General features: G+C 46.3%; 10 protein-coding genes across 10 annotated transcripts; 3 read left to right on the forward strand and 7 right to left on the reverse strand.

The window, feature by feature from the left end:
- The first annotated feature begins 146 nt into the window (after window positions 1-146).
- On the forward strand, window positions 147-1,156 carry BGW36DRAFT_465869 (uncharacterized protein). The gene is made up of 2 exons (XM_046222319.1): window positions 147-540; window positions 618-1,156. The coding sequence occupies exons 1-2, from the start codon at window positions 269-271 to the stop codon at window positions 1,084-1,086; spliced, it is 741 nt and encodes a 246-aa protein (XP_046066165.1). The 5' UTR covers window positions 147-268; the 3' UTR covers window positions 1,087-1,156.
- Window positions 1,134-2,077, reverse strand: BGW36DRAFT_307384 (putative aldolase; the record flags this gene model as incomplete). Its single annotated transcript, XM_046212234.1, has 3 exons — window positions 1,134-1,534; window positions 1,608-1,865; window positions 1,936-2,077. The coding sequence occupies 3 exons, from the start codon at window positions 2,075-2,077 to the stop codon at window positions 1,134-1,136; spliced, it is 801 nt and encodes a 266-aa protein (XP_046066166.1).
- Window positions 2,078-2,763: 686 nt separating this feature from the next.
- Window positions 2,764-4,305, forward strand: BGW36DRAFT_364624 (uncharacterized protein; the record flags this gene model as incomplete). Its single annotated transcript, XM_046214572.1, has 1 exon — window positions 2,764-4,305. One exon carries the CDS (start codon window positions 2,764-2,766, stop codon window positions 4,303-4,305), a length of 1,542 nt encoding a protein of 513 aa, XP_046066167.1.
- A 74-nt stretch (window positions 4,306-4,379) lies between these two features.
- BGW36DRAFT_350833 (fungal-specific transcription factor domain-containing protein) lies at window positions 4,380-7,114 on the reverse strand. The gene is made up of 7 exons (XM_046213335.1): window positions 6,915-7,114; window positions 6,805-6,853; window positions 6,063-6,745; window positions 5,931-5,984; window positions 5,752-5,876; window positions 5,504-5,702; window positions 4,380-5,419 (listed from the first exon to the last, which is right to left on the reverse strand). Exons 1-7 carry the CDS (start codon window positions 7,020-7,022, stop codon window positions 4,490-4,492), a joined length of 2,148 nt encoding a protein of 715 aa, XP_046066168.1. The 5' UTR covers window positions 7,023-7,114; the 3' UTR covers window positions 4,380-4,489.
- Window positions 7,115-7,863: 749 nt separating this feature from the next.
- Window positions 7,864-9,935, reverse strand: BGW36DRAFT_350835 (putative aromatic-L-amino-acid decarboxylase). Its single transcript, XM_046213336.1, has 3 exons — window positions 9,591-9,935; window positions 8,598-9,528; window positions 7,864-8,539 (listed from the first exon to the last, which is right to left on the reverse strand). The coding sequence occupies exons 1-3, from the start codon at window positions 9,637-9,639 to the stop codon at window positions 7,954-7,956; spliced, it is 1,566 nt and encodes a 521-aa protein (XP_046066169.1). The 5' UTR covers window positions 9,640-9,935; the 3' UTR covers window positions 7,864-7,953.
- Window positions 9,936-10,434: 499 nt separating this feature from the next.
- On the reverse strand, window positions 10,435-11,588 carry BGW36DRAFT_329247 (uncharacterized protein). Its single transcript, XM_046212793.1, has one exon. It carries the CDS (start codon window positions 11,116-11,118, stop codon window positions 10,525-10,527), a length of 594 nt encoding a protein of 197 aa, XP_046066170.1. The 5' UTR covers window positions 11,119-11,588; the 3' UTR covers window positions 10,435-10,524.
- On the reverse strand, window positions 11,363-13,455 carry BGW36DRAFT_307264 (uncharacterized protein; the record flags this gene model as incomplete). The annotated part of the gene is made up of 2 exons (XM_046212225.1): window positions 11,363-12,410; window positions 12,455-13,455. The coding sequence occupies 2 exons, from the start codon at window positions 13,453-13,455 to the stop codon at window positions 11,363-11,365; spliced, it is 2,049 nt and encodes a 682-aa protein (XP_046066171.1).
- A 216-nt stretch (window positions 13,456-13,671) lies between these two features.
- BGW36DRAFT_350845 (putative MFS monocarboxylate transporter) lies at window positions 13,672-15,455 on the forward strand. Its single transcript, XM_046213337.1, has 6 exons — window positions 13,672-13,942; window positions 13,993-14,209; window positions 14,267-14,989; window positions 15,042-15,139; window positions 15,188-15,348; window positions 15,407-15,455. Exons 1-5 carry the CDS (start codon window positions 13,845-13,847, stop codon window positions 15,339-15,341), a joined length of 1,290 nt encoding a protein of 429 aa, XP_046066172.1. The 5' UTR covers window positions 13,672-13,844; the 3' UTR covers window positions 15,342-15,348; window positions 15,407-15,455.
- Window positions 15,456-15,624: 169 nt separating this feature from the next.
- BGW36DRAFT_364631 (putative serine peptidase, family S28) lies at window positions 15,625-17,536 on the reverse strand (the record flags this gene model as incomplete). The annotated part of the gene is made up of 3 exons (XM_046214573.1): window positions 15,625-16,963; window positions 17,042-17,256; window positions 17,333-17,536. The coding sequence occupies 3 exons, from the start codon at window positions 17,534-17,536 to the stop codon at window positions 15,625-15,627; spliced, it is 1,758 nt and encodes a 585-aa protein (XP_046066173.1).
- A 919-nt stretch (window positions 17,537-18,455) lies between these two features.
- BGW36DRAFT_329256 (chlorohydrolase family protein) lies at window positions 18,456-20,474 on the reverse strand. The gene is made up of 2 exons (XM_046212794.1): window positions 19,809-20,474; window positions 18,456-19,752 (listed from the first exon to the last, which is right to left on the reverse strand). The coding sequence occupies exons 1-2, from the start codon at window positions 20,134-20,136 to the stop codon at window positions 18,545-18,547; spliced, it is 1,536 nt and encodes a 511-aa protein (XP_046066174.1). The 5' UTR covers window positions 20,137-20,474; the 3' UTR covers window positions 18,456-18,544.
- Window positions 20,475-21,587: the final 1,113 nt, after the last annotated feature.

The following is a 21,587-nucleotide window of genomic DNA, read 5'->3' on the forward strand; positions in this document are numbered from 1 at the left end:
AATGATACTTTGTATTAATGCGGGGTCAGAGCCCAACGACAGCAATGATTGTAACCCGTAGTGTGGTCTCTCGGCTTCCTCCGTGAATGGTCAGATAAGCTTTCTGGCTTCCTCCGAACCCAATCATCACGAACAAACGCGTACGTAACTCATTATGGCAAGAAATTCTATACGATGACGGAGTCATCAATCCAAAACGAAAGGGAGGAACTTGATGTAGCCAACTCTTGGTTCTCAATGCAAAGTCAAAAACAAAATACGACCGAGTATGGCTGACAAGCAATTATTGCCGCCTCTCGGTTTTATTGCCATCGATGTGCATTTTCATCGGCCACCTGGGGATGCATTCAATGAAAGTACTTGGCCATTTCCCTTAATTCACATACAGGCTGAAGGCTCCTCGGAGAGTGAAGTTGTTACGAAAGGCGCATACGATGCCGCATTAATTGACCGTTTTGTGGAAGCTGGATTGAAGCTTGCTGCGCGAGGATGCGTAGGCATTATCACGAGTTGTGGTTTTCTAGCCATGGCACAGCAAGAGTAGGTACTTATTTTCTCTACTTCCCCCCCTGCTTCGCAACGAGAGTATTCAGAGATTGTTGACAGCGAAAATTCAGACTCTCGGCACGTTTACCAATTCCTATTGCAACATCTTCTCTCCTACAAATCCCCTCTCTTCTTGCCTTTCTACCACCTGGGAAAACCATCGGAATATTAACCTACGACGATGCACGACTTGGTCCTGACCATCTCACGAAAATTGGTCTATCCTGCGGTGCCGTAAGCAGGACTCGTATCGTCGGGGCACCAGCCAACGGCCATTTGCGCCGGCTCATCCAACACGGAGCGCCTTATGTGCATGCCGATATAGAGAAGGAGTTGGTTGAAATAGCCAGAAATATGGTGATAGAATACTCAGATATTGGTGGGATTTTATTAGAATGCACGCAGATGCCGCCATTTGCCGGGGCAATTCAGCGCGCGGTACGGCTACCTGTGTATGATGTGTATACTATGGGTTGCTGGTTTTACTCTGGGCTACAACGAAATAGGCCACTTGTCTGGGGAGCTGTGGAGTCCTCATAGTCTCGCAATATCTCAATATAGCAATCTAGGTATCAAAGTAGTCGAATTCAAACCAGAAAATCACCACCAGTCTCCTTCAGAATCAGGTCATATTCCGGTTTGAATTGCATATACATTACCTCGGGCGTCCCTGTGCCATTTTTCGTATGTGCAGCCGCTCTCTCATCAACAACCCTCTTGGTGAGTCCGCCATTCCCACCGGCTATGGTAGTCTGGGCAATCGCAGACTCCACTAGAAGCTGTGATTGACATGCTCGCTCAAGTGCGATAAAGAATCCAGCTGCTTCGGCAACGGTGCCACCTGCAGTCAATAGCCCATGGTTCTGTAAAATGATATTCTTATTCGTAGGTCCCAAAGCGTTGGCAATCTGGTGTCCTTCCTCGTGAGACAGGACCACGCCGCCAAAGCCTGAGTAGACCGAGAGATCGTTGTAAAACATACAGGAGTCTACGATTTGCTGTCTCGTTAGATATATCTGTTTTTCGTATTGGTCGTATAATGAAGGAGCAAGACACAGTACCTTGGTTCAGCATGTCAATTCCCTTACCAAAAGTACTCCATGCCCGGCCATATGGGCTGTGCATATGGCATGCCGCATGGAGGTCTGGCCGCCGTTGATGGATAATCGAGTGAATAATGAATCCTGCAGTGTTGATCTGTTTATTGGCTCCCCCCACTCGATTTCCACGCTCGTCAACGCGGACCATATCCGAGACTCGGAGCAGGGCAAAGTGTTCTCCATAAGGATTGATCCAGAATGTAGTGGGCTCGACGGGGTCTTAAAGAGAGTTAATTTTATTGAACGACGAACCTAAAAAGTAGAAGAAGGAATATGAATTGTTCAATACCTCTCAGGCTAATATGCCCACTTCCTCCGTCCGCGTATCCTAACTTCGCGAAGATGCGAAATGCGCCGGCCATTTGTTCCAAGAGCCATTTCCGCTCCGCCTCTTTGGTGGCAGGTCTTGGAATGTGATGAACTCGCCTCATCTGCCCGTTTTCATCCTTTGTGGTGTTTAAGACAGGAAGTGCAGCTTCGGTGATGGTAGTAGTGGTTGTAATTGTGGAGCTCATGGTGATAGTAGTAACCAGAACTTATTTTTGGTTTTCCTCTTCTACACTTTCGTCTTCGTTTAAGTTATATTTTCCAGAGATACCAGGGCCAGCATTGCAGTACGTGGGCTGTCTTTGTTGAGTAAAGCCCCCCATATTTCAATCAATACATTTGCGGAGTAAGAGTCCAACCCCATTCGTCATGGCCTGCATTCGGCTTCTTCCGGTATGGAGTGACATTACCTAATTAGTTGCATAATGATAATCATTACGATGGGAAGCTAGGCATTTTTCGCATTATCTCGTCTTTTTAGTGAGACAGCAAGATATTTCTTTCTGGCGATGGGTGATGCGTCCGTTAGTAATTGCGAAGTCTCGGAAGTATCCGTCCAGTATTCGCAACAGTCGTCCTCTTCAACACTGCTTCGTTTGGTACAAACTAATAATGTGAAGCATTTTACCTTATTAAAATGATACGTATACCGGTAAATATATATATATTTGCTAAAAAATGAGCTTATATAAACTGAAAAACTGGGAATTATACAATATTGACCTCGGAAAGTTGAACCCATCTGCTTCATTAGATTGATCCATTTGCAGAATTCTGTTTCATAGCCATAATGGCCACCTCCACAGGTTACCATCACCCATTTACATCTGGTGACTTGACGACAGTCAATAACCGCGATATTGACAGCGACTGCTACGTTGAGGAAGACGTGCTCCGGACCACGTTTGCTCTCTCCATGTCAGCAATGTACACAGCAGAGGTTCCCTTGTATGGCGACCTTGTTCAGATCGTACGAAACATCAACCAAAGTAAATTACCCTCCGCCACTGAAACCGAGCGCCTCAGTCTTGAGCGACACGGAGCCATCCGGTTGGGAACGAACCAAGAACTCCAGACAGTCCATCGCATTTTCAATCTTGTAGGCATGCATCCCGTGGGATATTATGATCTTTCTGTGGCTGGGCTGCCCATGCATGCAACATGCTTTCGCCCTGTCGATGGTTTATCTCTCCAGAAAAACCCATTTCGGGTCTTCACCACGTTGCTACGACCAGATTTGCTGCGATCCGATGACGCAAAGAGTGTGGCGCTATCTCTACTCAGACATCGTCGCATCTTCAGTGACGAATTAATGCGTCTGCTAGATGTTGCTGAGAGCCAGGGAAACCGGTTGACGAAATCCCAAGCAGAAACATACATCATCCAAGTCCTCCGATCCTTCAGCTGGCATTCCACCGCAGCTGCGAACTACGAGCAATATCAGCTTCTGAAATCAGAACACCCAATTTTAGCAGACATTGCCTGCTTCCGTAGCGCTCACATTAATCACCTGACTCCACGAACATTAGATATCACTGAGGCTCAGTCTGCCATGCTTCAGGCTAAAATGGCCGTGAAAAGTCGTATCGAAGGTCCTCCGCGGAGAAAATGCCCTATCCTCTTGCGTCAAACCAGCTTTCTAGCGCTGGAAGAGAAGATACATTTCCCTTCCTCATCCTCTTTCTACGACGCTACTCTTTTGAGGGACCCTAACGATGCTACTCCCTTAATAGAAGGCTCACACAAAGCCAGATTTGGTGAAATTGAAGAACGCGGTGCTGCTGTCACGCCAAAGGGGCGCCAATTGTATGATCGACTGCTCGAATTAGTGATGCAAAAGGCACGGTCATCAGATACAGCTGCAACAGTCGATCCCCACACAATCGATAAGATCATGGAAGATTGTTTTCAGGTATATCCCGACGACTGGGATGAGCTACGGAAACAAGGACTCGTTTACTATGAATATCGAATAAATATGAGTCAAAACACGATGATGAGGAGGAATGCACAAGCTACTTTTACCTCTAACTCCTTCGATTGTCGATCCACCTCACTGGAGAGCCTGATATGCGAAGGTATAATAGAGGCAGTCCCAATCACTTATGAGGATTTCCTACCGTTTTCAGCTGCCGGTATCTTTCAGTCCAACCTAGGAAGCAATAAAAATGACAAATCGGCAACTGAGAGAAACGAATTGAACGCTTGCCCTGACCTTGAAGGGTTTGAACGAGCTTTAGGTACCCAAGTACTGGATCCAGATGTGTTATATGCGGGGATGCAAAAACGAAGTCTGGAAAGATGTGCTACAGTTTTAGGAATACGTATTTGAGTGCTTTTGTTGATCCCGAGGAAATGCCACATCAATAGCAACGGAATAACAATGCTTATTAGGTTTGCTTTGCTGTTTATGACCAGTTAGAACCCCCTAGTTTAATCGTTCCCCGTCATCACTTTGTTATAATGTAGCTCAAAAGGCTTTCAGTATCAATAATAATCAGTGTGCAGAGCTATAATTACATATTCATATCTCCATTGTAAAACGTACCAGGGAGAAGTTGTACATCACCCTGAAGCAATTCCTGGACAAGCCATTCTGATTCCTGAGGAACAGACACTCCACCTAGACCCGTGATCCAATCCTGAAAAAGTGTCTCCCCAAGCAGATGATCTCCTGCATTTGCATCTACCATGGATCTTTGGGGTAACTGTTGGCTGAGAGCAGGAGCGTTGCCGCTATCTCCAAACACCATACTTATTGTACGCTCCGAAAGCGTCTCAAAAAGGTCACGGTAGGAAGTTGCCAGATTCCATCTCTCCGCAATAATCACCAGGACAGTACTGCATGCCATGCACGTCGTGATGACCTCGGCCTGGCTCGTCATCTCTCTCACCTTCTGTGATCGCCATAAACAGTATAAATAAGTGAGGCCACCGAGAAACAAGATATGCAAGCTACCCCAAGTAAATTGAATAGTTGAACTCTGGTATAATCGGCGGTATAAAAGACACATCTCCCTTGCACGCACCGAGCACTCTTCAAAGACTCGATCGATCCGCTCCGGGTCATGAATCTCTATCGTTGGCCGGCTGTGACTCAGGCTGCTAGTGATATAGGGTCGGTACAGTAGCAGGATTGAGTGAGCATAAGCAAGCTGAAACCATTCTGTGGAGGCAAAAACTGACAATGGCCGCGGGCGAGATGACGTGAACTGACCAGGGAGAGCAGCATGCCAGTCATCAAGCTCCTGGCGAAGACTGTCGACAGTACCATCATCACGGTGGTCGCCTTTTGTGTAGAGACTCTGGCTGAATTTAGCCCATAAACGGCGCAGGCGGATAACGTGAAGAGCCCCCGTCATAAGAGTAGGTGGTTCTCCCACATTGCGTGGATTTCGCTCTAATCCTAAGGGAGTAATATATTCGTCGTCAATATCGGCTGGGAGCTAGACATGAATTAGTTTAGTCCCACATTCTCAGCACAGGTCTGTTTTTCATTATTGTAATGGAAAAGGTCGACGAATCTGTACCTCAACATCAATACACTCCTCAGGTATACCAACTGGGCGACCAAGAGTGAATGCCGCAACACGGTCAATGTCATAGCCAACCCAGAAGCATCTTTTAATCAATTCTCTAGTTAAGGTATCCACACCACGATGGTATAATGCGGTGCTACGATGGTAGCCCAGCTCGATACAATGTCGAATGGCCATACCAGATATTTTCCTGTCATCGTTAGCATGTGGCTGCTCCGATGTCAATAGTCATCGCCCACCATAAGCTGACTCCGACAGGAGACCTGATCGAATACACTGCGCAGCTGAGTATACACTGAATCGACTCTAGGGAATTTGACGCTAACACTGGTGATATATGGTCCAGTGCCATGGAGTAATACATCTAAATTATCTTAGCATCTTCCGCTTCTAAAGAGTCATATGTATTCTAGCCCACCTCTGCGGTTTTCTTCTGACTCTGTCCTAGTGTGAGAGAACCAATAGCGTAAACCTAGTTTGACCACCACCATGACGCGTCGTTAGCTGTGGATGTCTTCTTTCGTGTCTCCGAGTAGTTAGAGTAGTTTACCATTAGAACAAAAAATAGCGGCACGTCTTCCACATCTTTCATGTTCCCTAGTTGTGTGCCTTTTCGAACTTCTTCTTCCCATCGATTAAACGTAGGCCTATGTAAGAAGGGGTATTGGGGATGAATATTATCAAAATACGCTTGGATCAACCGCTTCCCTGAGCGCGGTGATGGCGGATGAAAGATTACAGGTTCTTGGAATATATTGCGCTCCTCTCCTTCTGCGGGGTCAGTGCTATGTTGTGAGCTTGCGCTAGTGCCCAAATTATTTGCAAAGCCCATTGTTGCGCTGACAATCCGGGAGAATGAAACCGCAGACGAGGGCCCAAAGTAATGAGGCTCTCGGCCGGCGGCGCTTAGGCAGAGCAACGCAACCTCGGATGAAAGGAGATCGACATGTTGGTCCTCAGATTGGGCATTCTCATTAGGCGGATGACTTGTTGGATTATGCAAAGACATAGAGCTATGTCCTATCGGAGGCGATGCAGGGGAGTGTGCTGCAGCATGTGCTCCACCTCCTCCAGCGTCAACTCTCTCTCCTGGTGCAGTTTGCATATGGTCCAGGGCCACATCTGGACAGACTTCCTGAAGAAGGGACTCTAGATAAGCAACCCGGGACTCGAGGGATTGCAAGTAATCTCGCGGCCGGTACAAGCCCGTCGCGGGGTCTTCGACTAGACAATCTTTGATGATGCCATTCGTTATACATTCAATGTTCTATTTCCATTGGACTTCCACTCACCCCGTCCTGAAACTTTACAATTCTGACACTTGGGGCTTTGGCCATCGCACTAAGAACATAATTTTGGTTCCGTATACTTATTTTCGAGAAACCTAGACGAGAGCTCTTACCTTTAACTTTTTTTGCTTACAACCAATACACGCCAGAGTGGTTCGCTCTTTAGTGCGGGGGCGTTTTGAGGGCTGATGTTCATTGTCATTGAATATTTGGAGACTCATATCATACGTCGCGACACGTAGTGGGTCGAATGCTTTGATCAGAGCAGCGTTGTATAATTTGAGTACTGGTTTAGCTGCTGTACAGTGGTATTTCGCACTGATGATTTCCTGGGGTACGTACCAGAAGCCCTTAAGTTGTCTCAGCACAGACCCTTTGCTCACCGCCTGGCCAAATCCGGCAACAGCCGATTCTTCAAAAAAGGGCTTTGGTTCTTTCTTGCAGCAATTTATTTAAGCTGCTGTCTCTACTTGAGAAATGATACATAATTTTTTTCTAAAACAAATAATATTCACATGCTAGAAGTTTTTACAGGGCTTCATTATATGGGTGTGCTATTGCTTCTATAGGTCAGCGGACATATTGTCACTTTAAAGCCTAAGTTTCGAAGCTTATGGCCGCTATAGCTGTCTAACATATTATACAAAACTAGCATTTTTGGCCCATTGATATTTCGCCACTTTTATTAGAAAATATAGTCTAAAAATGATATATAATATAAAGCTTACTTTCAATATTATATATTCTTAATTTGACGAAATAATTAGGAATCATTATTAAGATAAAAAGATGCATGAAAAATACATGGGTTTACAGCGTAAGTTTTAAAATAATAATTATTTTTAGATTAATCTTATTAATATTAAAAAATATTCTAATTTATAATACATAATAATTACTATATCAATTTTCAGACTATATTTTTTAATAAAAGTGGCGAAATATGAAGGGGCCAAAAATGCTAGTTTTGTATGGTAATTGAAAAGTGTGCCCCTTACTTATAAAATATGTTTTTTAATGATAAGCATTATGGAGGTATGTGGCGTATGCTAGAGTTACGGTGTTGAGAACAAAAAGTCAGAATTTGCTAGCTAATTGACCGTAAGTTGAGAGTTTATATACATTTTACAAATTCAAGTCTATATAGCAAAATCATTGTTTACCCCTTAGGACCTCCTCAGTAGTCTCGACGATGATATCGAAAGCTCGGAGTATATGCTTTTCCTCTGCCTGTGCGCTTCCATTTACAACTCGAATAGAGTATGTCCCGGCAAATACCGTTGACGTCAAGAAAACTTCTCCTCTGGAGTTAATCAACTCATAGACCTTTTTCGATAGCTCATTTGCCTTTTCGTCGACCTGGACGATATGCTTATGCTCAGAAGTGCCATTAGGTACATCCCCAGCAGCAGCAGCAGCAGCAGGATTACGCACTCGCAAGACTGTCAGACCGTATGCAGGCGTCGTCACGATTTCGAATAGGTCAGACCGACTCCGCACCTTGTCGGCGAAGATGTTGCCGAGTGAGATCCCGTTGCGGACGTGCGCTTTCAAGCCATTGAGTCCGTATGTGCGCATGACGAACCAGATCTTGAGACTTCGGAAACGTCGGCCTAGTGAGATCTGCCAATTACGGTAGTCTATCACAGTGCCGAGCTCCGAGTATGGATTGCGCAGGTAAGTTGGCGTAATGTCAAGGGCATTGGTGAGGTCGGTACGGTTGCGGACCCAGAGGCAGCTGGAAGAGATTAGCTTCCCAACAGAAAAGAATAGAAGTGGAGGTTAGGTCGGTCTACCTGGCGTCGAAATTAACCATAAGCCATTTGTGCATGTTCATGTTGAAACTGTCCACTCCCTCTGCGAAATTCTGTGCAATATGCTGATACTCATCCGCAACAAGAGCAGCGCCCGCATAAGCTGCATCGATATGCACCCAGATCCGCTTCCAAGACTCCTTCTCACTCAACACAGTTTTGACTTCTGCAAACCGGTCCACGGCACACGAATTGGTTGTGCCCATACTGAGAGTGATATAGTAAGGATCTAGCCCATCCGCCTCAATCTCTTCCAACACTTTCCGAACTGCCTCGCCCGTCAATTCCATGTTATCCTCCAGCTTCGTCGGGATACTGCGGAACCTGGTCCCTGCAACCAACGCCGCCTTTGCGGTGCTGCTATGTGTTTGATCACTTGATATAGAGACTAGCTTGGCGCGATTCTCACACACCCGGTTCTCATACTCCACAGAACCGTCTTTGAATCCCTCAGCTAGAGTTTTTTCCCGCGCGCGACGTTCGCGTGCTGCAATCATCATGGTTGCAACTGATTCACTCGCAGTACCTTGAATAACACCACCGCCGCCGTTCGCGGACGTGCTGAGGAAACACTCCGGAAGAGCCAACGCTTTAGCGACCCAGTCCATAATAATCGTCTCAAGTTCTGTACACGCAGGCGAACATATCCAATTAAAAGCCGGTGCTGTGAACGCAGCAGAGTACATTTCGCCAAGGATGCTGGGGTATGTGACGGACGCGGGGAAGAAGGCCATGAAATTGGGCGATTGCCAGTGGGTTAGCCCCGGCTGGATCTTAGATTCGATGTCTGCGTGGATTTCGGACCATTTTTGCGGTTCGAGGGGAGGGTTCTCTGGGATTTGAGGGCGGAGATAACCCGGTTCGATGGTGGGCAGCACACGGCGGTCGGGTACGGTGTCGAAGTGGTTGATAACTGAAAGGTCAGTTTCTGCCAAGTAGAATTATTGGAAGAATGATGGTGTAGAATCTGCTTACTATCGTCAATGGCAGCGTGTGCCGCCGCTCGAAACTGTTCGCGATCCATGCCGTGACGCGGGGTTACTGAGGGGAAGTTTGGCAATGTTAGAATAATATAAGTGCGGTATTTGTATGCGCAGAAATCAAGGAAAAACACAGGCTAGAGTGTCAATTAAATGACCCCAGCCTTAACTGTCAATACAGATGAAGATTTGCAGTATTTAAGTGAAGAAAAGCATGAAATCATCAATTTAATCACTCAGCGACGAGAAAAGGAAAGCGCGGAAATTACCGAGCCGGAAATTGCCTATCGGTACCGAGCTATACCCAACGCCAATAACAGTAATATTAATAATATCAAATGATGACAGCGACTTACAGCTGGCCTGCAGCTGACCTGCAGAAGTCTCAATACTATTCTCATACTCTAACTGGAATTGACTAAGTTCGTCAGACTGTGCAAAGTAATGACCTGGAGAGAATGTTAGAATGTTCGCGATAGCCTCTCAAGCGGGGAAGCGGACTTATTCCGCGCTGTCCTCAATGATATCTTTAAGCTTATCTGATTGGATCTCGCATACGATAACTCTTAAATCATATACACTGAATGGTTACCGAAATGGTTTAGTCAGTTTGACCAGGGTCTGGCTGGATCCCGTAAAGGGAAACATTTCTAGGCCGAGTCAGCTGCAGGAGGTGTAGTGATCTCCGAAAGGGCGTGGCGCGTTGCCGGATTTGGATTGTGTCTGATATCATGAAAAGTGGGTTGAGTACGGAGTCAAGTCCTGAGTAATGATAGTGACTAAGTAAGGCATTTTCTGGCATTGACAGAGGGTATTCGGAAGGTAAAGATTGTATGTTTGATTTTGATATCGACATGTGCGGTGAGCATTGAGAGTTGAATAGTATAGTGGTAGTGAAATTAATATTACTGATTTCAAGATAATATCTCCTAGTCATGGTACCCCTCTTGCTCCTTCTTATCCTGCTCATCCTTCGTCTCGTACCTCTCACTATACCACTCCTCCTCCATCTTCTTCCCACTAATAGTCAACTGCTGCATTGGCATAAAAACAAACAGCAACCGGCACCAATCCTCATTACTTCGATTGCGATATGAATGTGCTGTTCCTCGCTGAATAGTGACGTCGCCTCGGTGCAACGTGCGCTTTTGCCCACTATCCAGCACCAGATCGACCTCGCCCTCCAATACAACGCTGTAATCCACTGTCACTGTGCGGTGCATCGGCGTTTCTTTCAGCGGCTGCATGTCGATGACCCGGAATACCGTGCCGTTCTCAGGACTGATGCCCGGGGGCATGTGTAGACAGGAGTCGTAGACGGCGACGTCAACTTCGTTTTGACATTGGACGGGGAACGTGTCGGTGGAGTATAGTAGGGCGAGTTCTCCGTCCTCACCAGCTGAGTGAAAGGGCGCGCATTCTGGGACCTGGCTGGATGAGAGAAATACAGACTCCCCATCGCGGTTGTGTGTAGTTATGTAGCGATGTACGCGGGGGAAACCTTTTCGACGTTGGTCTGGCATTGCCGCTGCACACTCTCTTTTAGACTGATTTTCAATTTTCTTCTCTCGTGTGCATGGTTTGTGCAGCTGGTATAGTTGTGACCTGCATTTTAAGATGCTGTTGTTTGCCCCTATATGACCTCACTATCCGATCCGATTTTTAAGTTGTCATTAGGGTTCGGGAACATACACCCAGACGAGCCCACTTTGTTTCGTCATCGGTGGCTACTAATATAAAGCTGCAAAACACAAAATAGTGATACCTTTATTCATAAAGGTTAGTAGCATCAGTAAGGTCAGCCAACAGACCCGCCCATTCCTCCGGATTGGCCACCAAGGGAGCGCCATTGTCTAGAAACTCGGACCACATATTCTCTAGTCCCCGGTTATCAATACTGGTAAAATCCGAAGAGTTTGTCGGGTAAACGCTCGTATCTGACTCTAGAGAATGAACCGCAACATCTTCATCTCTAGCACCAACACCAACCCCCGAGACTGAGTCTGAACGAGATTCCGTTTCAGGATGCTGTTGTTCGTTTGATGGACGCCAGTATCGCTGCATCACCTCCATCAGAGCATTGATGCCTTCCTGCACAAGACTGGAGCGTTGCTGTGCCCTATCCAGCATCCGGCAAGCATCCAGGATCTCCTCGCGCCGCTTATCCGCCAAGATATCATCCCAATTAAAACACAAATCCATCAGCAGAATAGCCGCTGCCATGAACACATGATGCATGACGGACCAAATCAGTGAGCTACCGGGCATGTTTTGGATTTCACTATCCATAATCCGTTTGATCTCAATAACTCGACGAGCAGATTGTAGGCACATGACGTGAGAATATGAATACGTGGGATCCTGTGCTCCTCTTATGAAATAGCTTCGGTGTAATCGACAAACACGTGCATGATATCCTTGATGAAGAAGTAGTCTCTGCCAAGATATCTGAGGCCAATCCTTATAAAGCTGCGCATATTTACGGCGAGTGACGCTGTCAAGTCGGAAGAACTCGGGTATCTGTTTGTACTGCTGGTTGAGCCTCCGATCGAGATCCATAATCTTAGTGTATTCGATTTCAATGCCCTGAGCCTGTTCTTGGCAGGTTGCATCTATAATCTCACGACAAACGGTGGCGAGTTTTAGCCGTTCAATAGCGTATGACATTTTCGTGGGTACTGTTTCCGGATTACAATATCCATCTTCTTGTCGTCCAAGTTCGTCATCATGGATATTTACTGGCATATTAACCGACATATGAGTAGGTTGTATGAGATAGGTGCCTTCCTGAGGGCCACTCAAGAAACCCAAGAGCCTTTGCAAATTAGTATGGGGATTTTGGGAGAAGGGGGATCATACCAATCAAAAGAAACTAGCTGCCACCACAGTCTGCGTTTGAGCTCTAACTCCACTGGATCATAACCATTCCTCTTCCTACATTCTTTACTCTGCACAGAGTCGATGCGATGAAGGCCCAACTGTCTTCCCTGACTAATCATCGTCCCATGAACAAAGTAGGCCCGAATAGCCGGTTCTTGACCCAGATTAGAAACACAATGACAAATGATAATTGTCGCCTGAATCCCTTCAACTGTGGGATAATTCAGATAATTGCTCTGCGTTAGTGCGGCACCGACAAGGGTAGTGAACTCGCGACATTTCTTTTCGGCCTCTCTTTCGTCTTCTTTTGAAGAATTGAAAGAGCCCATGTTTCGAAAGTAGTGAGCCGCAGCAGTGATGCTGAAAAGTAATGCAAGATGGTTCAGATTCACTGTAGAATTGGTGTGCACGTTTTGATAAATCGTAGTGATTTGAGATAAAGTCCGATCTGGTACTATCACATGGTAGACATAGTCTATGTTATTGGTATAGTAGTTAAACAACAAGATAGCCTCCGACTCGCGAGGTAAGAAGGAGGCTAATGGCGTCGGTAGATTAGCACAATTTGGTATATGCTTGTCTTTCATCGACATGGGCAAAGCGTCGGGCATACGCGGTCCCATCACGATAGTCTCCAGCCAACCAGTAGTTATTTCCTGTGCATTATCTTCTGAAGATCTCTGTCCACCTTTCGATGGTGGTCTGATGATTTCGGATACTACTGGTTGAGTAAAAACGGGTACTGATGAAGACCTTTCCGTGGTTGTCGATGGTGGTGTGGGATAGGTGAATTGATGGAATGTGTTGACCGCATACACACATTCATTACGTCGTGTTTGGCAGTTGTGGCATGGCTGCTGCCGGTCACATTTTAATTTCTTCGTTCGACAACTCTGGCATGAGACTGGGTCCTGTCGAGGTGCGCGCTTCCGATTCTGACTACCTGCCTGGTCCGAATTTGCCTTTCTTTTAGCAGACATTGTCAAAAGTTCTAGGTTCTGATATATCAATAAACTAGAATAATTGGACTTTGATGAATAGAAAGAAAGATCGAATTTAATCGCATCACGATCAAGTTGTCGTTCGGAGGGAAGGATCATGCGTTTCCATTTCGGGTTTAGCTTTTCGGAGTCTCCATGGACAGTCCGCAGTCGAGCACCACAGTGACCGCCGCCCTAACTGTCAACAACAAAACGGACACTCCGAGCTAGCAACATTGGAAAGAAAATTTTAATAGAATAAGCTCCAAAATGGCGTATATAAAGTCTCTGTCACCCACTAAGAAGTTTATGGGATGGAATTCAAGCTTTTATTACTTTCTAGAACTGTGTGAACCAAAGTCGCCAGAACCAGGTCCATATCGTTGAGAATGAATGAAAAGGAACTGACGGACGCTTCTATCCCTTACTCGGCGTCTTCAAGTAATGACCATGAAGCACATGTATCTTCAAGCTCCGGCGAATTCACGTAAAAGGACCTAGCCTTGGGATAGGAAAATGTTGCTAATTTATTATTAGGAGCCGTTCTATTTTATCACTGTTAGGAGCAACAGGAGCTGTATTTTGCACTGTCGGCTTCCAGAACGCATTTGGTGTGTTCCAAACATACTACGGCGAGAGTTTTCTGTCAAATGAATCCGGCTCAGATATTGGGTGGATTGGGTCAATCAACATTTTCATATTGTTCTCTGGGTCGCTCGTCACAGGCCGTATTCTCGATCTATCTGGGCCTGTTGTAAGATAAATACTTTTGATTTAAATATTTGAAGATACATGCTGACTATTCTATGAGGTCATGTTTTGGGCAGGATCCACCTTAACAGTCTTCTCTCTGATGATGATTTCCCTGTGTCGCAAATACTGGCAATTTATTCTTGCCCAAGCTATACTCCTGGGTATCGCTAATGCATGTCTCGTCTGTCCTGCTGTTGCACTGATAGGCCAATACTTCAAGAAGAGACGAGCCGTTGCTCTTGGTGTCACCATAGCAGGTTCCTCTTTAGGAGGCGTGATCTGGCCGATCGTCGTGCACCAGCTTTTACAAAAACCGAACATTGGCTTTGGATGGACTATGAGGATTGCAGGTTTAATCATGCTACCTATCTTAGCCGTGTCATCCATAATCGCACGCCCTCCAATTTTGCCAAAGACAATGGGAGAGCCCCTTAAGAAGCCAGCCTGGGACTGGACGGTTGTGAACACAAAGGAAATGCTGTTTACTGCGTCTGGATTCTTCCTTATTTATTTTGGCATGTTTACGCCTTTCTTCTTCACAACCAGCTACGCTATCGAGTCGGGCTTTTCGACGAACTTAGCCTTCTACACTGTCTCCTTGATTAATGGCGCATCACTCTTCGGTCGAATACTTCCAGGGTTGGTTGCAGATCGATATGGAAGGTTTAACTTGTGTATCATTATGACTGTTTTCTCCGGTATCATTGCCTTGTGTTGGACAACAGTCACGTCAGCGGCAGGCATTGTTATATTCTCTCTTGCTTATGGCTTTTCTTCAGGGGTAAGTTCTATATTTCATATAATAACAGGATGGTTTGCTTACACGCATAAAGGGGATTCTGTCTCTCCAACAAGCCTGTGCTGCTCAAATAGCTACACCAAGTAACATGGGCACTGCAGTGGGTTTTGTGATGGCTTCGACCTCACTTTCGTAAGTGGTAACTTCTCTGCAATTTCGAGCTTATACTGACTTTTGCAGTGCACTAGCGGGGACACCTGTGAGTGGAGCTCTCATTGATAAGTATGGCTATCTTTCTGTTTCGATATACAGTGGTGTTAGTATGCTGGTTGGAAGTCTGGTGTTGGTTATGGCGAAGTTAACTCAAAACAGCAAGTTACTTGCTGCGGTCTAACTCAAGGGTAAGTGCTAGTGATGATGCGCAGGTGTTTGGAACAGGCTGCTTAACCAATTGACTAGACGTTGTCGGAAAGAGGTAGACTTAAATAATTACCATGTTGGAAGATAATTAGGCTTAATATATAATAATTCGCCAAAAAATATCATAAGATTCTAACTAAGCAATATGCTATTCTAATATGCTATTATGAACAAAACCACACTGATATCGACTGTAACCCAATGAGACAATTCCTCAATGGGCCATTTCATGTGCAAGCTTTGAAATTATGTACAGATCAAGCAATCCATACCGATCTCTTCTGCTTCTTCCAGCACGACAACCACTCTCTCAACGCATCAGTGAAGAAACCCCTCGACAAAGCGCCTTCTTCAAACCTCATATTCAAGTCAAAACAATGCATCGCATTCTTCATCACATACCCAAACAGCTCTCTCCTCGCGGTCTTCCGACCACATACCGGTGTATTCGTTCTAAACGTCACAAAATTTGGCGCGAAATCTTCGGTGGAAAGCGGCGATAATGGCCTCCACGGATCAAACTCCCCGCCTGACCAGTACGTATTCGACGGACGGATTGTCCAGCCTCCGGTCTCTTGATTTGTCTGCTCGGCCGCAGGGGATGGAGGGAGGAGGCCGTTCTCTACCGCGCCGGGAAACTGGCGGTTGCATACCTCCTGGTTGTATGCCAGGGTTTGATGGGTGGATAGGAGACCGTGAGTAGGGTTAGGATTGATATTGTCTTGTTGAAAGAACCCGAATTGCGAGCAGTACTGCCACATCCAACTAATCGAATCTGAATCATCCATTCTCGTACCCAAATCGCAGGACTCAAAATCCGATACATCCTTGCCACACTCCGTCGAGCTGTAGCCATTGATGAGCGGGATGAGTTGAGGCCAAGATGCAAAGCGCTCGGCAACAATCTTCTTGCCGACAAACGGAGCCCAGCCAGTCGACGTCGCTGATGTTGGTAGGGTTCCATTGTTCGATTCTGTGGAATTATTGCGTCGTCCTGCTCGCGAGGAGTTTGCTCGAGATGCATTTGGTAGCGCCTCCATCCAATCACATAATGCACCCAAACTCGACTCTCCTCCTCCCATTCCATATGCCTGGAAAGTGCCGTAGATGTAGCCTAAAGCAGACGTGAAATCACCATTGGAATTTCTCTTTCCGCCTTCACCGAGAAATAGCGACTTCACAGCCTCGCTTGCCGATCCGTTGCGGGCGAGCTGCGAATCCACATAGACCATGGCAGCGTGAAGGTCATGTGCGCAGCCTTGGTACCCATTGGCCACCATTCCACGATAAACCTGCTCGAAATAGACTCCCATATCGACCTTCGCTTGGACAGGTGCCGAGGAGGCATACGCGGCGTAGATAGTATCTGGGAATTGATTCCGAGTAAACGCCGCCCTCATGCCCGAATATGACCCGCCGAGCATAACCCAGGGAGTGCCTTTGGGCGATAAATCCTCGTCGAGAATGTCACTTCGCTGAAAATTGCTTGCAAAATGTGGTATGTCGAATAATGCTTGGTGGTTGGTGAGATATTTGAAATTCTCTATTGGCGTGTCGAGGTCCACAGGGCCCATTGGTAATGACTCTCCATAATACCTATTTATCAGTTAGCCCTGCCTTACAACCAAATCATTCCCAATCTATTGATTTAAGAGAAAATTAGTGCTGACATACCGATGCTCCCAAACAATACCAATCCCGCCAAAGTCTTTCAGAAGGCTTCCCACAAAGGTCGAATCACTAGACAGCATAGATCGAGCCGAGCTCTCAGCCGACGTTTCGCCGACATCATATACAAAAACAGGTCCTCCGGGCTTATAGTACTTTGTCGATACCCAATATCTATTCTGATATGTACCTAGGGTATAGTTGTCATGATCAATTGGTATCTATCCGCTATCAGCATTGCTCTGAAATCAATCCAATAAGGGGGAAAAAAAACAAAAAAAAACAAAGCAGACTCACAGAAACATATTCAGGGGTAACTGAAATAGACACCGACTTCTCAATTGTTTGGTGGAAATTCACGGGATTCAAGAGAACGCTGTCTGCGTCTAGCCCTAACGCCGCCGCCAGATGCAAGTCGCGGGACAGCGGGCTGTTGAGAAACCCTATGGCGAATGCATAATGTACAACGCACGCCAGCGCAAGAAGGTCGCTTAATCTCATTATTATGTCATGGGTATATATGCATGAGTATATGCTTCTGTCGTTATATCCGATTCTCCTTAAAAGGACATGCCACCCAAAAGGAACGAAAGCTTCTGAGGAGAAGAAGAGTACACATTGGAACGGATCATCGGCTTAATAACTAAATTGTCATCTAATCTATGTACAATATCCTGTAACCGGAAAATATCGATAAAATATGAAAAATGAATTAAACAGAGAGTGATAAGCCGCATCGAGCATTGAATCTAATTCCAACCCGTTAACGTCGATTTTGAGCTGATCGTGGTCAGATGCAGATTTCCGAAATCAGTAATCATGTACAACAAGAATGACGGGCGAGCACATGGCAACAATAGAATTGCCCTGATTGACAGGTTACCCGGCATATCGTACGTCATCTAGATCTCCTTATCGGTTATCAAGGAGTTTGTGATGTTTGTTTTCGTCGCCGACGATATCATATTAGAGATGGGTGAAGTAAGGGATGGAATTAGGATTTCCTTTTTAGGGAAGGCTTGCTGGGAAGGGAGGCTGGAGTATCTTGCCAAGGGGGGAGGAATGTGTTGTATGATTATTTATAGATGGAGGCCTGTTTAATATGACATTTGAAGTCAAGTGCATGAGTACTCTGCAGGCTCTTTAAACTACATGAATACAATGATATCAAGCTTTCTAGAGATTATAACATATTTAGGGCTATATTCTATTTGGCCTCTTTGTTTTTCCGAGTATTGTTCCGTATACTGCTTTCTAGAAGCATTCCTTGAAGGAATCCATCCATGGCCGGACCTCAACATTCCAACGCAAGGCTAGACAACCAGCCACTGAAACAAACCAACAATGCATGCCCTCAATATTGAACGATAGACTACACATACGCCGTATTTAGATAACAGCGCATATCTCAAGAAAATGTCTCAGAATAATAATGCAAAGAACCGAGGATCCAATTCTATGTCTATACCACAAATGGCAATGCGTCAACTACGTATAATGAATAAGCACTTATATATTAGCCCTCTTATGGACCATTCTCCCCCCAACCCAAACAGCCTTAACATTACGATCATCTCCACTCCACACCCACTTCGCAATCTTCTCCTCCCAGCTCTCCCACCCAAACAAGTCTATGCCACCAGCATCCTCGCCTCCTTGATCGACCAGACCGTCTTGGTCATCACCCTCGCCAACTCCACGCCCAAGCTCAATCAACTGAGCGTCGAACAGCATTCCCTTCTCAAACCCGCCTATCTGATCGGCCATGTCAATTACCTGAGCGCCCCCTCGGGTTGCCAGGTACAGTGCTTCCTCAACAGACAGGGTCTCGCGACCATTATTCTCGGGCGTTTGCGAGGAGAGCAGCCGCGACACGAGGCACGCTTGACGAGTTGCTTCGAGGATGCTGGGCGAGTACCCGCCGCTGACATCCGTGCCCAAGCCGACTGTGATTCCATCATCTAAAAGCGTGCGTACCGGGCAAATGCCAGATCCAAGTGCGCTATTCGATGCCGGGCAGTGCGACACCTTGGCCTCACGGGCCTTGACCAAAGCGCGCTCTTCGGCGCTCAAATAGACCGCGTGCGCAAGGATTGTGCGGGGCGTCAAGAGCCCCTTATCATCATAGACCTGCGCGTAGCTTGACCCCGGGAACAACTCCTTCACCAACGCAACCTCATTCTTATTTTCTGAAATATGCGTCTGGATATGCAGCGGCGGGGTATACGATGCGGCGAGCTTCCCCAGGCCGGTTAGGGCTGTGTGAGAACAGGTCGGGGCAAATCGGGGCGTGACGATGGGGGCGACGAGTTTTGCTTTGGGGTCGATGTGCTGCACATAATCGATGACCTTCTGCATGGCGTCGATAGACTCGTCGCTCGACGCATCTTGGTAATCGTCGGGGCAAAACGCGGGATTGTCCATACACACGCGGCCAATGAAAGCGCGTTGTCCGCGCTGCTGGCATAGTGAAGCTAGTAGACATGTTGCTGGTACGTGTATCGTTGCGTAGTAAGCCGCTGTAGTCGTTCCATAAGAAAGCGTCCGAGAGATGACGCGGTTGTAAACCGTATGCGCTTTTGGCGGCGCAACATCAGAATTTTCACCCTCCGCAAAGGATTTTTCCATAGGGAAGGTATACTTTTTCAACCAATCTAAAAGTGTCGAGGAGCCAAATATACCAGCATTCGGGTATTGAGATGCATGGATATGGGTGTCTGGAACGTATGAGCATGGATTGATTCCACCTCCATGTAGTGGGAGCAGCACTCACCTATAAACCCCGGGAAAAAGAACCCATTCCTCCCCTCCCGACCACCTCTGATAATCACAACAGTCGGGTTTTCGTTGCCATCTGGATACGTCGTCCCATTTGTGGCTGTGCCCTCTGGCACCACGATCCACCCGTTCTTCTCAACGATCTTGTTGAGTCCGTATTCGTCGCTTCCAACACTCCAATCAAACCCCTCGATCCGGCCGCTTTCATTCAACACCCACAAAGCACCAGTATTAGTCTCGAGAGTATACCTCTCCCCAGATGGCCTGACGAGTCGGGGTAGTTGGATGAACGTGCCATGATAGAGCGTATAAGTCGGGGCCATTTTGACTACGTCCAGACCTCAATGAAGGATAGACGTTTTCTATATAATATAATCTGAAAAATACCATACAAAAGATACAGTAAAGAGAAAGAACTATTCAAGAAGGCTCAAGCAGAGTTGGTTGCTGATATCTTGATTGATCCGAAAATCCACTTATCAGCATCAGCGTCACACAACGAATGACCCCACGAGACCCCACGATAGCAGCAATTGACTGCCGGTAAAGCGATCAGGCTGCGTGCCGGATGACAGAATTGGGAGTCAGTGTGGAAAGTAGCATATAAGAACAGTAAATCATCATAAATGTAGGAGAAAGAGAGCCGCTAATAATATTTAAGAGTAATTAATGGTGATGGATAGATATTGTTGCCGGACCCGGCCACTGCAGCAGGGACGTCAGCCACACGGCATCGGCCGCTTCCGATAAGCAGCAAAGCCTCAGGGGCCGCACAGCGGGGTACAGCAATGATAAATTAAATACATTTAGATACATATAAAGATTGATAGATTGATAGATTGTTAGAACGGGTATGTCCTCGGGGAACTAATGAAGTAGAGCCTCCCCTACTTGGTAAAGCAACATATCTCACCCCATGCACCTACCTTACTTCCAAACAAACGAGAAGCAAAACGGTCCTCCTCCGAGCCGTCCGCAACTGGAACTTCAGCTTGTTTAAGCGATAGCGAGCATAGTTCCAGATGTCGAGGTGGGATTTCAAGAGAAACTAATCGGTTATAAGGCAGCTGTTCATCTTCAATAGTGAAAAGAGAAGCGTCCTCTGAGATTAGAACGCACTTTTATCACCGAATCACTTTTATGAACATGATCAAGTTGCGAAAAAGATCTAGGTAATGGTCAGTAGTATTATGCATTAGGAGCGACGCTATTGATCAAATACCTATAGATAGATCGAGAGTGAGACTGGATTATGGATATAGAAGCTTGAGTTAGTGGCTTGTTAGAGATGCCCGAGGACGACCAGAGCGCAAGCGGTTGTAAGACGCTCTCGTTAGGGTGACAATATCTTTTTTTCCTCCTCGATCTCGATGCCACTAGATCCTTCCTGTCTATAATCGTCTTCAGTGACGTAGAAATACGGCCGAGTTCCTCGTGGCGGTCTGCCGGAATATCTACCCAGTCAGGTAAGATCTATGCGCTATACAGAGTCCCGTGAGTCCGAGGTACGTAGAAACCGCCGTGAAGAGAAAAGAATAGATTACATAAGTAGCAAGCACTCTTAATTGAGCAGATAAATCTTGACTACGGTTGGTCCGGATGAATCTCGTAGAAGAATAGGAGTTGTACAGAGACGTGCAGAATCACCTTCCAGATTTATGCGCGCACCTCGACTTTGTCTCCACACCAATCTGTAATTCTTGGCACACGCTTTACCTATCTTAGCCTAGCCGCAGTAATGTTACGAAACCAACATATGCAAAGCTAAGGACAG

Source organism: Talaromyces proteolyticus, assembly GCF_021365285.1.
Source record: "Talaromyces proteolyticus strain PMI_201 chromosome Unknown BGW36scaffold_14, whole genome shotgun sequence".
Classification (NCBI taxonomy): Eukaryota; Fungi; Ascomycota; class Eurotiomycetes; order Eurotiales; family Trichocomaceae; genus Talaromyces; species Talaromyces proteolyticus.

Excerpts from the sequence above, each read along its gene's own strand:
- BGW36DRAFT_465869 (XM_046222319.1), top strand. The coding sequence starts at position 269 with ATGGCTGACAAGCAATTATTGCCGCCTCTCGGTTTTATTGCCATCGAT. Across the intron at positions 541-617 it reads CTAGCCATGGCACAGCAAGA|ACTCTCGGCACGTTTACCAA; the intron begins GTAGGTACTTAT and ends GCGAAAATTCAG.
- BGW36DRAFT_350833 (XM_046213335.1), bottom strand. The coding sequence starts at position 7,022 with ATGAGTCTCCAAATATTCAATGACAATGAACATCAGCCCTCAAAACGC. Across the intron at positions 5,985-6,062 it reads CGCTATTTTTTGTTCTAATG|GTTTACGCTATTGGTTCTCT; the intron begins GTAAACTACTCT and ends TGGTCAAACTAG. Across the intron at positions 5,877-5,930 it reads GTCAGAAGAAAACCGCAGAG|ATGTATTACTCCATGGCACT; the intron begins GTGGGCTAGAAT and ends AAGATAATTTAG.
- BGW36DRAFT_350835 (XM_046213336.1), bottom strand. The coding sequence starts at position 9,639 with ATGGATCGCGAACAGTTTCGAGCGGCGGCACACGCTGCCATTGACGAT. Across the intron at positions 9,529-9,590 it reads ACACGCTGCCATTGACGATA|TTATCAACCACTTCGACACC; the intron begins GTAAGCAGATTC and ends CTGACCTTTCAG. Across the intron at positions 8,540-8,597 it reads ATGGTTAATTTCGACGCCAG|CTGCCTCTGGGTCCGCAACC; the intron begins GTAGACCGACCT and ends AATCTCTTCCAG.
- BGW36DRAFT_329247 (XM_046212793.1), bottom strand. The coding sequence starts at position 11,118 with ATGCCAGACCAACGTCGAAAAGGTTTCCCCCGCGTACATCGCTACATA.
- BGW36DRAFT_350845 (XM_046213337.1), top strand. The coding sequence starts at position 13,845 with ATGAATGAAAAGGAACTGACGGACGCTTCTATCCCTTACTCGGCGTCT. Across the intron at positions 14,990-15,041 it reads CTTATGGCTTTTCTTCAGGG|GGGATTCTGTCTCTCCAACA; the intron begins GTAAGTTCTATA and ends ACACGCATAAAG. Across the intron at positions 15,140-15,187 it reads ATGGCTTCGACCTCACTTTC|TGCACTAGCGGGGACACCTG; the intron begins GTAAGTGGTAAC and ends TGACTTTTGCAG.
- BGW36DRAFT_329256 (XM_046212794.1), bottom strand. The coding sequence starts at position 20,136 with ATGGCCCCGACTTATACGCTCTATCATGGCACGTTCATCCAACTACCC. Across the intron at positions 19,753-19,808 it reads CTTTTTCCCGGGGTTTATAG|ACACCCATATCCATGCATCT; the intron begins GTGAGTGCTGCT and ends CATACGTTCCAG.